The sequence below is a fragment of the Camelus bactrianus genome, chromosome 11 (assembly GCF_048773025.1).
Source record: "Camelus bactrianus isolate YW-2024 breed Bactrian camel chromosome 11, ASM4877302v1, whole genome shotgun sequence".
Classification (NCBI taxonomy): Eukaryota; Metazoa; Chordata; class Mammalia; order Artiodactyla; family Camelidae; genus Camelus; species Camelus bactrianus.
This window is the reverse complement of record NC_133549.1, coordinates 23498558-23512668: the sequence shown is the minus strand read 5'-3', so window position 1 is coordinate 23512668 and position 14111 is coordinate 23498558. Positions and strand designations below refer to the sequence as shown.

General features: G+C 52.4%; 1 protein-coding gene across 2 annotated transcripts in view; it reads right to left on the bottom strand.

Moving 5' to 3' along the window:
• The window catches only part of CPXM2 (carboxypeptidase X, M14 family member 2), a 117868-nt gene extending 106312 nt beyond the window's left edge, over positions 1-11556 (bottom strand). Inside the window, exons 1-2 of one of the 2 annotated variants that reach the window (XM_010952911.3) lie at positions 11103-11555; positions 698-796 (exon numbers count right to left, since the gene is read on the bottom strand). In XM_010952911.3, the coding sequence (XP_010951213.2) occupies positions 698-796; positions 11103-11535 (532 nt within the window). In that variant the 5' untranslated portion in view covers positions 11536-11555. Of the gene's footprint in view, positions 1-697; positions 797-11102 lie in introns of both variants that reach the window. The other variant, XM_074373439.1, reaches the window with a different exon arrangement.
• Positions 11557-14111: the final 2555 nt, after the last annotated feature.

Here is a 14111-nt window from a genome sequence, read left to right as displayed (position 1 = left end):
TGTTCACTATTACTAATATCAGCAGAAATACCATCCTAGATACCACAATTTAGAGTAATAGACACAATGATGATAAGAGTAGTAGTTAATAATACTAGTAATGGCCATAGCTAGTGGGCCAGAGTGTGCCCATGAGTGTGAAAATAATGGCTTTGACCATCTTAAGGTAAGGAATTAAAGGACCGATATTTTTACGTGATGGTGAAACGCCAGGCCTAGCGTCACATGCTTTGGAAGTACAAGACTTGATCTCTGACCCTGGAGCACCCTCCCTCTATAAGAAAGGCAGACACAAGGCCGTGGGCAGCAGTGAGACCCCACGAGAAAGGGGATGATTCTGTCTTCGAGGAGGAAGAGGGAAGGGTGGGGAAGGCAACCGAGAGCCCCAGGAAATTTCAGAAATGACCTTAGTCAAATCAATTGGGACACGATGGCTGTGAGTTACTTGCTTTGCAGAAGAGCGCGGCCGTGGATGCTTTCACCTGTACACAGCAGGTTCAGAAGAGTCAGGAAGATACAGCTAGCGGTAGAGAGTGTGCCTAGCATGCATGAGGTCCTAGGTTCAATCCCCAGTGCCTCCATTAAAAATAAATATATTGAAAAACAGAAGAGGCAGCAGCCCCTACGCGACCCCACGCTCGGGACTCTGCAGCCTGGGTCCTCCCTGGACCAGTGTCGGAGCCGAGGCCTCACTCACCCTCTCTGACCACATCACGGGCCACCGGGACGCTGTGATCATCACTGGCAGCCTTCTCAAAGCTCTTGGTTCTCATGCCTTTTCTGTTGCTATTTTTACCTAAAAAGACAAAAGAAAAAAAAAGACAGATGCCTTCATCTCCACATATGTCAGGTCGTCCCAGGATGGTGAAGACTCAACGTCTTCACGTCTCCATCCTCTGAACCCAGTGATGGCACCTTGGACTCTGAGGTCCCTGCGGTCGAAGGAAAGTTGGCATGTTATTGTGAATGCCCAGGGAAACAGCACTCCTAATAAAAACAATGTACACTTGCGGGTGGTTACTGTTCTCAGACACCAAACGTCCTGTGGAGCACGTGTGACCCTCCTGGGGGCCTGAGCGTGACACCACGTCTAACTGATTAAATGGGGCTGGAACTCCCGAACTCTGACCCCAGAGCTAGACCTCCTACCCTGCTGGGCTCCTCCCACCTAACTCCCTCCAAGGCCCTGGCTGGTACCTGGAGGGGTGATGATGCCCACCGCCCAGAGGGACTCCTTACTGGAGCCCAGGAACGCTGCCTGCTCGTGCCTCACTGGCCGCTCCAACTTCCTCTCACACTGTGCTCTCCCTCTCTCTCTGCTCCATGAAAGCTGGCTTCCTTTCAGCCTTCAGTCCATGATTCCTGCCCACCATTCAGCCTTCAGTCCACGTTTCCTGCCCACCAGAACCTGGCCTGGGCTGTTCCTCCTCCTGGAGCGCCCTTCTGTTCACTCTCCATCTATTTAACTCCCGCTGATCTTGCAAATCCCAGCTCTGCCGTGCCCTCTTTGAGATGGCTTTCCTGAACTTCCTAACTAAATCAACACCTCCTTTGATGGGCTGGGATAACACTCATCTTTGGTCAAGTTGTCTCCATGTGGAGCCTGAGGCAAGGGTTCAGTGCATGTGGTTTATTGAGGGAGGGCTCTAAGGGGAAAGGGAAGGAGGAAACAGGATGGGGCAGAGGAAGGAGCTAAGTTCGGCTGTGTTCCTCACCAGGGTCACTCAGCCTTATCCCGCAGGGAGCTCTGGGGCAGGAATTGCACACAGTGCTGTCCCCACCTTGAGATAAGGAGCCACCTTCTTGTGCCAGTTAGCCTCTGGCTACAGACTGATCAACTGGGGAGTGGGAAACATCACCCTCCAACACAATGTTCCAGAGAAAGGAGCAGCCATGAGCCAGCACAGCCAAGACCCCGGAAGCTGTGGGACGGGTGTGCCCGCGGGAAGGGTGGGTCCCCACAGTGGGGTGTCAGCAGCCTGCACTACAGCTCCACACCCTTGTCTTGTGTCTCACCATCACACACCTGTAACATGTTCTGTTCGTGCGGGCAGGAACTTGTTAGCTTTTGCTCGCTGCTGCATCTCCAGAGAATGGTTGAGTCCTACATAATGGGCCATGATGAAAGAAGGACCATGAATGATGATGAGTCAGTGAATGACCACCAAACAAAAATAAGAGCAAGGAAGGTCTATGGAGAAAGACACTTAGTTTCAACTTTAATAAGCAAGTTGGAATACCAAAAGCATCCAGTGGATTGTGCCAATTAATGAAATCATTTCAGACAGTACTAGAGTCACCCAAAAGAGATATTTCTCAAGAAAACCTTAAATCTTCAAAAAAATTTCGAGGGTGCACTGGGCCCAGCCAAGGCCAGTCGCCTCTCCACCATATTCTTGGGTGAGGCCTGCTGGGCGTACCTTTCTTTTTTCATGAAAGCTAAGAAAAAACACAAAATTCAATGGTCTCCTCGGGTCAAGGAACTCAATGAACCAAAACTCTCAGAAAGGCCAGAGGAGGAAGGCTGCCAACCTGAGTGCATCTGACATCAGCCTGAGGTCACCTTGGCATCTGGCCTGGTCCTGTGGGTGACCTCCAGAGACAGCCTCTTCTGAAAGGGCCTGATGGAAGGTCTACAAAGACCTTGATTGTCTCAGGAAACAGGTGCCATAACTTTTGAGAATGCAGAGTCTGATTTGGTAGAAAGATAAGCTGTTATGGGGGGAAAAAAGTTTTACAAAATATGAGAGGAAAAAGCCAAAGTTCTGGAAAAGAATGTTCCACCCAACCCTCCTCCTCAGAAGTCGGCCACTGATTGCAGGCCTTCTCATTGCCAGAGCAACCCCACGAGCCTCCAGGAACATCATGGGAGAGAGAGAGAGTCAAAGAGCATGGTCCAGGGGGAGCGTATAGTTCAGTGGAAGAGTGTGTGTTTAGCATGCTTGTGGTCCTGGGTTCAATCCTCAGTACTGCCATTAAATAAATAAACTAATAAATAAATAAATAAACCTAATTAGCTCCCCTACCAAATAAATAAATAAATAAATAAATAAAAATTTTTTTAAAAGGGGGGCATGGTCCCCCGAACACCCTTAGCCTCATTCCCCTGGGCTAGACCCACGCGCACAAGGAAAACATCCTTGCTCAGCCCTGAGAATCCAATGAAGGCCCAGACTGGGGGCAGATGTGCTATCACCCCGAGGCTGACATGTGGGGAACAGAACCCTCCTGGGGAGTGGCAGAGCGGCAGAGACAACAGGAGAGGCCCTGTCACCTTCTCTAGGGGAGATCCACGTCCAGAATTTGCATCTGGTGCCAGCCCGACACTGACCACGTGTGTCCTCAGGAGATCCTTTCACCCCTCTGTGCTCCGCCCCTTCATCAGTAAGACGAGGAGACACAGCACCTGCCTCAGCGGGACTTGGGAAGAGGAAACAGACAACGCCTATCACAGCACGTCGGGCAGCGCCTGACCTGCAGGGACCCCCGAACAAAGACAGCCTCAGTCTTCGCATCATTAATATTAGTACTGCGTCCCCCCGTGTCACACAGCACCATCCCAGCTGCTGGAAGGGGAACAGCCAACAAGGAGAGCATGGGTCGCAACTTATGAGGCATTTCTGCATAGATAAAAACACTGGATCTTAGCCCAGGCCCATTTGGGGCAGGAAGCTTGCTAGGAACATTATCCTCCAGTTGGGGACACTGAGGTTCAGAGGAGAAGAGACCCAGCCAAGCTCATGGACAGAGCCAGGAGGCAGCAGAGCAGGAGCCTGACACCAAGCCTGGGCCCTTCCCAGCCTCTGCTTCTCTTTCAGCAAGAAAGGCAACATATGGCCTGTACAGATAAAAGAAAGAGTACAGTGGAAACAGCGTCCAGAGAAACAGCCAGAATCAAATCAACATCTCCATCTGGGCGGCATGACAATACTGAATTCCTTACAAGTAGCAAACTGAATTGCCAGGGCGGACCACATAATCTATTCTGGTCTCTGGTGACAAATATCAGGCTTCCTGGTTGATAGCAAACTATTTTCCCCCTCTCTAGACAAGCTGCTTACAGTAGCAACCCCAGAAACTGAAAAAATTCTTTGCTGCATATTTGCATTTTCCCCAGGAAATTCCAGCCCAATGGCATCTGCACTCCGGCTCGGGAAGGACTCAGCCCCGGGATCTGAGCTTCTACCAGGCTCTTGTGAAGGAACCCACATGAGGAGGAAGGCTCTGGCCCCAAGACACTGCGGGCTCTCCCAGAAAGGCAGCCTCGTGATTTCTGAACACTGGGGGAGCAAGGAGGGCTCTGCAGGTGAATGTGAAAAGCCGAAACAGAAGTGGTTCAAAACGTGTGCTCCCTGCAGGTGTCAGCAGGAAAATGGGCTGTGACACCAGGAAGGGACAGCTGGTGCCCTTATCCAGTCCCCAAATCTGAGAAGTCAAGCTCCTGGTGGAAACATGTTTCTCAGGGATCAAGAGAAGCCTCAAAAAAAAAAAAAAAAGGGCTGAGTGGCTGAATGACGCGCACGCTTCCGTTAATTAGCGACCTGAATGGTCTGGGCTGGAGATGGAGGCACCAGTGCAGTTTTCTAAGTGCTTTTTACCAGGGGTGGACTAAAATCAATTGATCGATCAACCAATCAATCAATCAATCTATCAGAAATCCTCCCCTGCCCCTGGTCAGCTGTGTCTTCCCTGGCAAAGGAGCTGGTCAGCCTGTGTCCTCCTCTGGGCTGGTCTCCAGTGCAGAAGACTTAGTCTCCACCAGGGTCCCTGGAGCAGGAGGGACAGCCACTCCCAGCCTCTGTGCAGAAGCAGCCACCTTCCTGATTTGCAACCAAACAAGAAGCCCTTTGTCTTTCAAGAGACACCGGCATCGCAGCAGCAGGCACTGTGGGTACTTGCCTGTATCGCTGTGGGTTCTGCCTGGAACTGGCCTGAGACAAGGCCATGGGTGCAAGAGTGCATGTGGGAGATGATTCTATGAAGCACAAGTGAAGAAGTGAAGGGAATGAGAAGGAAATGCCAATAACCCAGGCTGTGTCACCGAGCGACACCGACGTGGCTGGGAGACCTGGGGACCAGGGTTGAAGCTGCCTCTGACACATCCTTCAGAAGACTGTGCACTGACCCTTCTAACCTCCCACCATCTCGAGAAGCTTGGTCTATTATTATTCCTGAGTCACAGAGAGGAATTCGAGGCATGGGGAAGTCACATGTGCCCATGAGTGGCAGAGCCAGATTTTGAATCTCTCTGAATCCTGAACAAACCTTACCAAACACCTACCCATGCCTCGTGTGTGTGCCAAGTATTCCATAAAAATCTGACATAGAGTCTCAAATTAACATCTGAAGAGGTCTTGTGCCACTCTGACCATTCATTCTATGATGCCCAGGTCAGTAGCCAAATAGATGCCAGCCCGAATAGACACTAGCCATTTCAGAAGCCAACCAAAGGCACCCTAATTTTATGGGTTTCAGGATTCCAGAGACGCAGCGATGGTGGCAGGGGCCTCAGAAGTTCACAGAGGGCAGAGCCACTGCTGGAGATGCCAAGCCTGAGAGCTCAGGCTCCCCGGCCACCTCAGGGACATCCAGCAGACACACCCCCACTTCAAAAATCCAGGTTCAAGGGCCCAGGCTGCCACTGTCATGGGACTGAGGGCATCATCCCCTGTGAGATGTGTCAGCCAGGGAGGCTCAGGGCACACAGGAAACGCAATGGCTCTTTTCAAGAACCACAGTGTCCAACCCAGCTTCCCCAGACATGCGAGTGCCTCTCCCGTCATCACCCACACATACATAAACCCTGGCTCCTGGAACCATGGGCACCGGCAGGAGACCTGCCAGCACGAAGAGTTGACTTTGGAAAGCATTTTGGAAACAGAGGTGGTGTCTTAGAAAGCTGCTTGCTGATGTACACGAGAAGACCTTTTTTTTTTTTTTTCAATAAAAAGTCCTTTCCCTTGGAATTTTGTAGGGAGTTGATCCGGACAAAAACACTCTGGATTTAACTCTTCAAGAGAGCTTACAATATCCTAATATAAAGATTTCTTGTTACTTGTTTAGGTGTGCTGATAGCCGAGTGATTGTTTTCAAAATACCTAGTGAAATACTTACAAACTCACTCTCCTAATACTCGCGCTCCAGCTTTGCCCAAGAAAGGCATTTATTTTCACGTGAAGGCCAAACCCTGCAAGACGCTGTGAAGAGTGCTGAAGCAAAAGCTTAAAAGTGAAGCTCTTTCCAGCCACTGGCTTGCAGCGCACAACAGAAAGGGCTTTGTTTACAACCAAACATGCTTAAATAACAACTCTTCGGTTATCGCCGCCCCCCTCCCGACCCGGCCCAGGCCGGGACACAACACAGCACAGAGTGCAAACTCGCCGATTCTGGGCACAGACGTACAAACGTGGCTCGCTGCCCGCTCGGCAAATTCCACGGGCTCAGGACCGTGGACCAAAATCGTGGCCACGATGCAGGCGGGAGCGCACTCCAACAGATGCGGATTCTCTCCAGTCTGTGAGGAAAGCAGCAAACAAGTAGGAACCCCTAAGTTACAGGCTACTCCAAACCCCATGGAGGGAGAAGAACCGAACATCTCCAACAAAACATCCTTAACATCTTCACCTACTTAGAGTCTTGTTTACCAACTGGTTTGTTTTTGACTGCCACTCAGGAGGCAGAAGGCAAGTCAGTTACGTAACCATGGTTTACTTCTCTGTTCCATTTTATTCTCTGAAAATGGCCCCAAACCAAGGTTATTAATTTGGAGATGACGTGCAAAGTCCACCCCACATCCACTCGCATGCCCAAGATGTGGTCCCTCATCTCACTCTTCACCCTGAGATGATGCACCCTGGGGCTCGGAGATTCATTCTTTGGACCTCAAAGCATTCCAATAGAGGGATCTAGAAATGACTGAATTTGGCTGGAAACTGTTGAACAAATGGAATTAGCGAGAAGCAGCTTGTCAGGTCCCCATGAGGAAGAATATTCCACAATCAGAATGGACGGCAAGGGGCGGGGGGTGGTGAGAGCCCATCAGTGGAAGCGTATGAGCCCAAACTGGTGCTGAAATAAATTTCTAGGCCCAAGATGGAGCTGCTCTTGTCCAAGTGCCACATCAGCAAACCAAAATTGAGATAAGCTTCCTGTCCCTAAAAATCTCCTCTCTTGACCAGAAACACAGTCAGCCAGTTCCCAAATGCCAAGTCAACCCTGGGCCTTCTCAGCCCAAACAAAGCTGACTGTGTAGCCCTTGCCAACCAGATAATTTCTATTTTTCTCTTCCTTGTTCTTTATTCTTTACCCTGAAAAAGTTTCCTGCCTTCTGCCCCCTTTTGTAGTTCTCCACAAGGAGACTGTCCACTTCATGAAGAACTAAATAAAGTTTGCAGCACCTAAATTATCTTCTTTAATCATTTTTGATACTGGGGGGGCCGACTGTCGGAATCTTGCAATGAACAAGAATTTGTATGCCATGAACACTTGGGTCCCTTCAAGTTCCGAAATTCTGGGATGAACTGATGCTCACAGTGAGGACCTCAGAAACTGTGTGATACTAAGTCCCACTCAACCTCAGAAAAGGATTCCACAGTTCTGCATCCTGATGGTGGTGGTGGCTCCATAAATTCACAGATGAGAGACAGTGCAGAGAACTACACACACACACACACACACACACACACACACACACACACACACGTGTGCATGTGAAAACCGAGGAAACGTGGAGTATGTTAGCTAATTAGAAATAGTGGACCAACGTCAATTTCCTGGTTTGATATTGTTTACAGCAGTGATTCTCAACCCATTGGAGATCTGTGGCAACATCCATAGAGACGTTTTCGGTTGTTTCATCTAGGGGGAGGATGCTATTAGCATCTGGTGGGTCAAGGCCAGGGATGCTGCCAAACACCCTGCAGCGCACAGGACAGCCTCCCCACCCCCCACACACAACTGGCCCCCAAACGTCAATGCCGCCAAGGCTGAGAAATCCTGTTCTACAGTTCTAAAGGACATCACCATCACTGGGGGAAACTGGGGGAAGGGGACACAGGACCTCATTGTACTATTTTTGCGGTTTCCTGTGAGCCTATAATTATTTCAAAATAAAAGCTCAAACAATTTTTTTTTTTAAGATTCCATTCTATTCAGTGTTTCAGGGCACTACTTCTCCGGGAATCTGTCAACCACTCGTAGAAAAATGCAGTGTTCTCAATTAACCAAGGACTCAGCTGTCCACGCCACTTCCAGGAAAATGTCAGCCCATGACGTCCACTTTGCATTTCTACGGTGGCGTGAAAAAACAGCCAAGGGTCAAAGCCAAACTCACACCAAGATCAAATCCCCATTGCCCTTGACTCCTTAAGTCAGACTTCCTATGGGATTCAGTAGGACTCCCTCCTCAGCGCACAGAACATCTGTCTTACATCTTCCCCTGAGCCCATCCTTTATGCAAGACACAGCCTATCCAGAAAATATTTTATCATTTGCAAAGACAAAGCACATAATAGACTTTTCAATGAGATGTTATATATGTTTTTACATTCTTATTTTTCTCTAAATCTACCCCCTCACTCCCACCTCAGTGCCAAGACAGTGCCTGGAGTGTAGCAGGCACCACCCACCCAGCCCAGAAGTTCACGCACGATAAACACGCCCAACGGTCCTTCCTCTATAAATGCTTTCCTGCGACATTACGACAACCTCCTTATGGAATGGTCCGGAGCAGCGATGAATGCTTCTGTTTCTATTACATCATGCGAAGTACATATATCAAGTCACCACTTAGGAGGGGAAAATGCATTTCTTTTAGTACAATTTAACTGCACAAAACAATCACCGACTCCCCTAATCAAGATCATTCTTAAGCCAAGCTCCCTCACTTCGGGTCCAGGGTGGATTTCAGGTCCTCTGGTCAAATGCAAAAACAGCAAGGTGGGGGGAACCAGAGTTAAAAGAATATAATAAAAATGCCCCCTGGCTTGTTGGAGTTGGGGATTCAGAAAAGCCCCACACAAGTATTAGAAGCACACACTGAAATGGCAGCAGGCCTGAAGGCAGCACTCCCGGAGCAGATCCAGGGACCTGTTTTCAGTCTGGGTGCTCAGCCACGCAGCCCTCAACACACCTGCAATTACCTCCTCCAAGCCCGCCAACTTTGGGGTGTTCCGGGAGGGCGGGGCCGGGGCTGTCGTGCTCTCCCCTCCCCCAGGACCTCACCCAGCACCTGATGTTAAACAGGTTCTTGGTAACCACCTGTGGACTAATGAACAGCCCCAGAAGGACGAGCACAAACACGAGCTGACACCACTGTGAGCTTTTGCTGAAAAGCTCGCAGGACAGTTGACAAAGTGAGGTAGCAGGCGCGGGTCACCCTGCGCGGATGAAGAAGCTGAGGTCCAGGAGGCTGAGCGCTGAGCCCCAAACCCAGGTGCTAAGTGCAGCCCTCAGTCTAGGAGTCCTCAGTCTTCTCTTAAGTTCCCCCTGCCAAGCCCCCACCCCCAGTAAACACCAGAACCTAACAAGCGTATCTCCCACCCACTCTGCCCCACCATGCCCAGTGCCAGGCTAACCACATAGCAGATACTGAAAAACAAAAACCCGCAAGCTTGATTCAAACCACCAAACGAAAAAGGCCTTGGGTTAAAAGCGCAGGAGACAGGCTTTCAAATCTCCCAAGCCTGTGAGGGACTCCGAACAGGTTGCTTACATGGTCTGAGCATGTTTCCTCACCTGTAAAGTAACGAGAATATCCACCCCTCGGAGCCCCTGAAAGAATTAAATGAGACACTTGTACATAAAGCTCCTAAGAGAGTCACAGTGGATGTTCTGCAAATGGATCTTTTCCCACTTCTACTCCAGTTATTAAATCAGTATGGTTTTTACAAATCTTAACATCCATGATTCCCCAGAAAATATGGGAAATTCTGAATGGTTCTGTTCAGGGTTACACAACTCACAGAACTGCCTGGGGATTTACAGAGTTGCCGGCAAAGTGAAATATGCCACAACACGCCCCCCACCACCACTCAGGGAAGCACAACGGGGTTGCTGAGCTGGACCCACGCACTCGAGCCTTCTGTGCCCCCATCTTCACTCCTCTCCCGCCGCCTCGCTGCTGTTTTTCATGAACAGTTTAACCAATCAAAGGTGATGCCTTTCAAGCCGGGAGCCGTGTCATGGTGCCACTGGCATGTATCTCCTTTCAGAGAAGGGCCATTACAAGGAGGGAGAATTTGGCCATAATCCCGCTCACTCCTCAATCTTGAAATCCTAGGACCCAGCCCTTTGCAATTCAAGCAAAGAACACTTGAAACAGTTAAGAGAAAGTTCCCTCTTCACAAGGAGTGTAAGAAACCGAATGGAAGTCATGTCCCCAAGACAGGGTAGGCAGAAAGTGGGGACAGATTTGAGGAGGGTGAGTGAGATGGCCGGAAGGCGGGCACACCAGGTGCCACTGGGCTTCCCTGGCATCCTGCCGCTCGGCCCCTCCGCAGGCACGGGAGTCCGGCTGCAGCCCAAGACTCCCCAGCAGAGGCTCTGCCATCCTGCCCCAAGTGGACAGAGGATTCCAGGGACCTACAGAAAGCGGGAGGGAGGGAGCTGAGAGGGGACACCGGCTGGGTAAAGGCCCACTGCTGAGTTCTCCCCAGGCCACTGCGCCAAAACAGACCAGCCGGTCACATCGCCAAATCGGAAATTCACTCTCAAGAAAACGCCCTGTGAGAAGATTGAAAAAGTAGACCGAGTAGGAAGAAGTGTCCAGCAGAAAGATTTTGTGCCCAGTAAATTTCAAACTTGGGGCAGAGGGACTAGTTCTCCAGGCAGCTTCCCAACGGCAAGGTCCCTCTCTACCTGAGCGGGGAATGCTGAGCAGGTTTAAGTTCTGGGGCGCTCTTAGGGGCCAGGGCCATGCGCAGTGCAGTGCCTAGGGAGGCGGGGGAGGAGGGCAGTGATGGGAGGTTCACGGGGCTTTCTCATCCCAGGCACACGGACGCACGGGGAAGCCAGATGTCGTCTGGGACCCAGCGGGCCACCACTGGGAGAGGCGCACGGCCACGGGCGCCCCCTCGGGCCGCCCAGCGCAGAAAGTTACTCACCTGGGAGAGGCGTCTCCGGAGCCAACTTCTTGGGAGCTTTTTTGGGCTTGGCCGCCTTCTTGGGCGGCCTGGGCTCGGGCGGGCGCGGTTCCCGCTCCTCCTTCCCTGGCCCCGGGGGCAGCGGCGGCGAGAAGGGCTCAGGCTTGGGCTCGGGCTCCGGGCGTGCGTAATAAGGCTCCCGGTTCCAGACCTCCTGCACGTAGTAGTCGGGGTCCTCGACGGCTGCGCGTTGGGCCCCGGCCCCGGCCCCGGCCAGGACCACCGTCAGGAGCGCGAGGATCAGCGCCAGCGCGGCGGCATCCCGGCGGGCCATGCCCGCTCCGCCCCGCGCCCTCGGCAGGGTCACGGCGGCCGAGAGCCCCGGGCAGGCGGCGGGCGCGGACGGCGGCGCGAGGCAGGGGCGCCGGGCACGGCAGCGGGGCGCGCGGGGCATGGAGGCGGCCGGCCGGCGGCGCGTGTGACCCGCCCGCCGGGCTGGGCTGGGAGGGGCCGGGCGGGACCGACAGGGGCGGGCAGGGGCGCGCCGAGGCGCGGGGCGGGCGCAGGGGGGCCGGCCCCGCCCTTCCTTCCTTCCTCTTTGCCTCCCTTTCCCCGTCGACCCCGCAGAGGCCGCCCTTGGAGCGGGGTATTGGGGCCCCTTCCATCCCATCAGCTATCTCCAAACTTACCCCCTTCCCCGCACCCCTGAAGCTGGCCGGTGGTGGGCGCCTGCTTCCCAAGAGACTCAAAGGAGTTTCCATCTAGAAAGAAGCTCGAGCAGTTTTACAGGTTGGGGTAACGACCCACAATGAATAAGAATTCGCCCAAGGTCCTAAAGCAAATTATAATCCAAAGCCCCGCCTCCAGCCCTCCTGACCCCTGCCCCGGCGCTGGCTCCACACCAGACACGGGTTCCCCCTGCAGGTACAAACCTCTCTCGCTACCTGAGTGAGATCCTGTTTCAGGAACCGTGGATGAGGAATTCCTGAGCGCCTAAGTCCCCAGGGTTCCCAGGAGTAAAGTTTCCGTAGGGGCAGGGCCTAGTGACCCTAGAGGGCCCCTGCTCCAGACTGAGACGTGGCACTGTTGGTCTGGGAGAGAAAGTGGAGTTACCCTAGGACAGCCGTCCTAGGAGGCACGGGGCACATTCGGTTCATGCAAAGAGTAGGCTCCTACCTCCAGGGCCCTCTGGGATCAGGCAGGGAGCTCACTACCTTTTGAAAAAGTACCTTCTTCCCTTGGACAATTTTGTGTTCCTCCTTCAGGCTGGGATGTTGGGGAAATAGGGCCTGCATTGGTTTCCTATTGCTGTTGTAACAAGTTAATACAAATTTAATGGTTTAAAACAACACGTATTTATCTTACAGGTCTGCAGGTTAGAAGTCTGAGCAGGTGTCACCAGGCTAAAACGCAGGCATCCATCAGCAGGTTGCATTCCCTAGTGGAGCCTCTGGGGAAGACTCTTCCAGGCTCACAGCGGTGTTGGCCAAGTTCAGTTCCCAGAAGTGGTAGCACTGAGGTCCCATTTACTGGCTGGCTGTCAGCCAGGCCAGTCTTTACCCCCAGGTGCTGCCTGGGTTCCTTCTCTTGCTGTCCATGAGGCGTTCCCAGCAGCCTCTCTCTCTGGTCCTTGCATGTGGGCCCTACCTCTCAGAGCCAGCAAGGGCATGCTGTGTCCCTCCAACAGCTTAAAGTCTCTCTCTTCCCTTCTGCCACATCGCCTCTCTTCCCAGCTGGAGAAAAGTCTCTGCTCGTAAGCACTCCTTTGATTGGATGGGCCCACCCAGACACTACCCCTCTCTTAAGGTGGTGAGCTCAACCACATCTGCAAAGTCCATTTTGCCACGTAACTTGATTGACAGGTTCCCAGGATTCAGGAAGGAGGGCTTTGAAAAGAGGCCTTTCTGCTGACCACTGGGACAGACTGACCCTCCACCCTGGGTTGGGTTATCACTTTCCCAGTCCCTTTGGACCCTACCCTTCCAGGATGTCTCTGAGCTGGATCTGGGCACCCAGGCAGGTCCTCCCCACTTCCCTAGAGTCCCACTGCTGAGCCCACAGGATGGGCAGGCTTGGGCCACCCTCGGCTTCTGATTTCCCTCATCGTCTACCTCGTTTTCTCTCATTGTCCCCACACGGGCCGATTAACCAGGCCATCTTCTAAGGCAGGTCTTCTGGGCTCCAGGGCCTCAAGCCAAAGCAGTGAGAGAAGGAGGGCAGGTTGAGGGGGGGGGTGCTTCTCTATTTCCAGGAGGCCTTGAACCTGGCTGTCAACACCCCAGAACATTCTGGAACCCAAAGCCAGCAGAGGTCTCCAGAGTGAGAGAGGAGGAGGCCCCCTTCCCCTCCCTCCAAGCAGGCTGGGCCGGGCTGGTCCACGACCTCTTCTGGATGCTTGCCCACCCCTCTCCAGGATATATCCCCCAGGCTCACACACAGGGGCTCTTTGATCTAAAGCCAGGCCCTCCAGACAACAAAAGAAGTCAGCACAGGGCTTCAGTGGCAAAAAAAAAAAAAAAAAAAAAAAAGCAGCAAATCATACAGTCAGAAGTCCCAGCTAGCTGTACAAAGTGCAAGCAAGAGATCACCTGGACTCGGGGCCAGGAGGGCCCTCCATCCAGGCAGGGGTGCACCCTGTACTATCCATCCTGCTAAACATGCAGCTGCCCAGGCCGCACCCCAGACCTATAGGATCTCCCGAGGGGTGAGGTTGGACACCGAAATGTCTAGAAACTCCTCACGTAATTCTGATACAGTTAAAGTTGGAGACTAACCTGCTTTACAGGGGAGGAGACGGGCGCCCAGACTCACCCAAGGACATGAAGCAAACTAGTGGCAGTCAGACCAAACCCTGCATCAATCTTGATGGCCCCAAATCCATAAGTTCTAAAAACATTTTACTTTCCTGGCACCTCTTAGGTGAATAAAACAGCACACAGCTACTCTGTAGTGTCTGGTAAATGTTCAGAGAATGTCCCCCTCAAACGTGATTCTCAACACATCCCTCAAATCAGGAAACGAATCCCACTC